Genomic DNA, 2,855 nt, shown 5'->3' with positions numbered 1-2,855 from the left:
CCTCATATTCAAGTATCTTCGACAAACTCAGCAAGTCCAAGTTCTCAGAATGACAAGTCTCTAAAAAATCTTAAATATGAAACTTCAATTTTTATATTATTTTTACACCATATTCCAAAATAAATACAAATAAAAATAACAAAATATTCTACTATTAACATATAAATATTTAAACAATTATTTCATTGGCTAATTCATTAAGGTGCGGATCACCAAATTCTTCATATCTATCGTTGATTAGAAGAAATCTAACGATCATCAATCAACTCTTAAATAATCTTATCCTTTTACTTCTATACATCTCGATATCTTTTTTGTTGTCTACTTAATCGATAAGGACGATGCAAATCCAATAAACTATGGATTCTGGAAGCTTAATTGACGCTTGAAGTATCAAATCGCCAATTAAATCTACTGCAAAACTCGAATCCCTTTGATCATCTCTGCCGAATCTAAAGGTTTTCTTCCTTTTTCTCTCTTTCTGCCGAATCAGATCTTTGTTCAATCGATTGTAGTCCCAAATCGTTTAATTTTGGGTATAGATCTTCTCGTTTAATTTTTGGGTATAGATCTTTCTTTTTTCCCTTTTTGTTCAATCGTTTAATTTTGGGTATAGATCTTCATTTGTTTTCCTCTTTGTATAATCAATTGTAATAGATCTTCTCGTTTTCAAGTTAGGAGCTAAAAATCATAGTAACATGTTCTAACACATTTTTTCATTCAAGCCAAAGTTATAATTTTTGATTGAATGAAACAATTTTCTTTTGATTGTTGTTGTTGTTGATTTATTAAAAGAAATCTATCTAAACAACTATCATATTTATCAATGCAGAAACTATTATTTCAATGGAAGCTAAACAAATTGTATGCTGCATCCCCGCAATGAGCGCTAAACCGAAACTCACACAACAAGGTGAGCAAGATCATGAAGATCTATACCCACAATTGTTGTTGATTGTTGTTGTTGATCAATAAAAAGAAACCTATCTAAAAAGCTATCATATTTATCAATGCAGAAACAGTTGTTTCAATGGAAGCTAAAGAAATCATATGCTGCATCCCCGCAAGAAACGTTATACCAAAACTCACACAACAAGGTGAGCATGATCAAGAAGATCTATACCCAAAATTGTTGTTGTTGTTGATCAATAAAAAGAAACCTATCTAAACAACTATCATTATTATTAATGCAGAAACAGTTGTTTCAATGGAAGCTAAAGAAATTGTATGCTGCATCCCCGCGATGAACGTTATACCAAAACTCACACAACAAGGTGAGCAAGATCAAGAAGATCCACTGTTCATCCGAAACCTCCAAAACAATGCACTCAACTCCACTCCAATGAAACGCCCAAAAGTAGAAAAAGGAGGGTCCTCAGGAGGCAACGCTCCTTGAAGAATAATGGCATGGTAGCAATCACTCTTAGAGTTCATGTTATGTTTAGACTTTGTTAACTTTAAAACTTTATGTAATATGATATTTTATGATATCATTGTCTTTCATAAGTTAAAGCAAATTACATTTTATTCAATGTTTCAAATGACAAATTATATTTGATGCAATTCAATATAGATCTAAATACCATTGCAAGTTAAACAGCATTTTCTTAGTGCCATGATAAATATTACATAAGCCAGGACAATGTATATCATATCACGAAAACAAAATAACAAACAATATTCAACAGCATTTCCCATATGCTATTATTAACGATGTTATAGCAACGTACAATAGCCATTAAAAAATACAAAATAACAATAAAAATTGTTATACAATGCTTTTCTATAGCAAACTTTTTGTGCTACTATAGGGTTAAATTCGAGAACCATAATGTCACGAAACAATATCCAACAACACATCGAATGTGTCATTATAATATATTAAACAACTTAAAATATTTGGAGATGGGATCCGGAAGAATGGGGTCCGCGTTTTGGAGATGAGCAAGGAGATGAGTCGTTTGCAGGCATTTACGAACCAAACATGTATATGCCTGAATGGGATGTGCCCGGTGCGATGCCGAGGTACTCACCAACAAGTTCTACTCGGTAAAATACACCTGAGTACGTGTACCAGCCTTTTAGAGAGTATTCGCCAGTTGGACCGTTTGCTACCAACCTGAATCCAAGTATGCCAAGGAGAGACCAAGGTCGTGGAGGAGACCCGAATGAACAGAGTGTACCAGAGACCCAGCAAACACTGAAGATGATACAAAACCTTTTAAACCACATGATCCAACAACAACAATAGAACCAAGGAAACCAGCCAGCTGAAACCCCATCAGATAACTTTCTGAAGTTGGTAATAATGATGTGAAACTTAGGACTCCGCAAGTTCAAGGGAGAGTAGAACACGGTGTTTGCAGACAGATGGATAAGAGAATTGGAGACAAATTTCGAAACATCAAGATGCCCGGAAGAGTTCAAGAGAGCAATCGCGATCAACATCTTGGAAGAGGATGTCCGTGCGTGGTGGAACACCGTAGTTACTCGCTACCGCTACTAGCCCATAACATGGGAAATCTTTAAGAGAGAATTTGAGCAGAAGTACTTTCCACCAGAGTCTCGTGATCGATTAGAGAATCAGTTCCTGCGTCTAGAGCAAGGAGATATGAGCGTTCTAGCCTATGGACAAATCTTTACCCGACTTAGGAGGTATTTGTACCAAGGCATTGATGATGAAGTGGCTATAGTCCGTAGATTCCTTAACGGGCTTAGGCCAGAGATAAAAGGAAGGTTACACGCCGTGACATACAGAAGCGTCGCTGAAGTGGAGGAGAGAGCAGTTAATGTTGAGGAAGGTATAGAGTTGGAGAAAGAAGTTACGGCCCGAGAGAAAAAGAAGGAACCAGTAG

General features: G+C 35.9%; 1 protein-coding gene across 5 annotated transcripts in view; it reads left to right on the top strand.

Moving 5' to 3' along the window:
- The window catches only part of LOC104770203, a 52,892-nt gene that overhangs the window by 29,151 nt on the left and 20,886 nt on the right, over window positions 1-2,855 (top strand). For all 5 annotated transcript variants that reach the window (XM_019241675.1, XM_010494594.2, XM_019241673.1 and 2 more), the window contains 2 exons: window positions 1,017-1,097; window positions 1,194-1,274. In XM_019241675.1, the coding sequence (XP_019097220.1) occupies window positions 1,017-1,097; window positions 1,194-1,274 (162 nt within the window). The remainder of the gene's footprint in view (window positions 1-1,016; window positions 1,098-1,193; window positions 1,275-2,855) is intronic.

Source organism: Camelina sativa, chromosome 20 (genome assembly GCF_000633955.1).
Source record: "Camelina sativa cultivar DH55 chromosome 20, Cs, whole genome shotgun sequence".
Lineage (NCBI taxonomy): Eukaryota > Viridiplantae > Streptophyta > Magnoliopsida > Brassicales > Brassicaceae > Camelina > Camelina sativa.
Note: the sequence above shows the minus strand (reverse complement) of the source record. Positions and strands in the feature narration are given on the sequence as shown.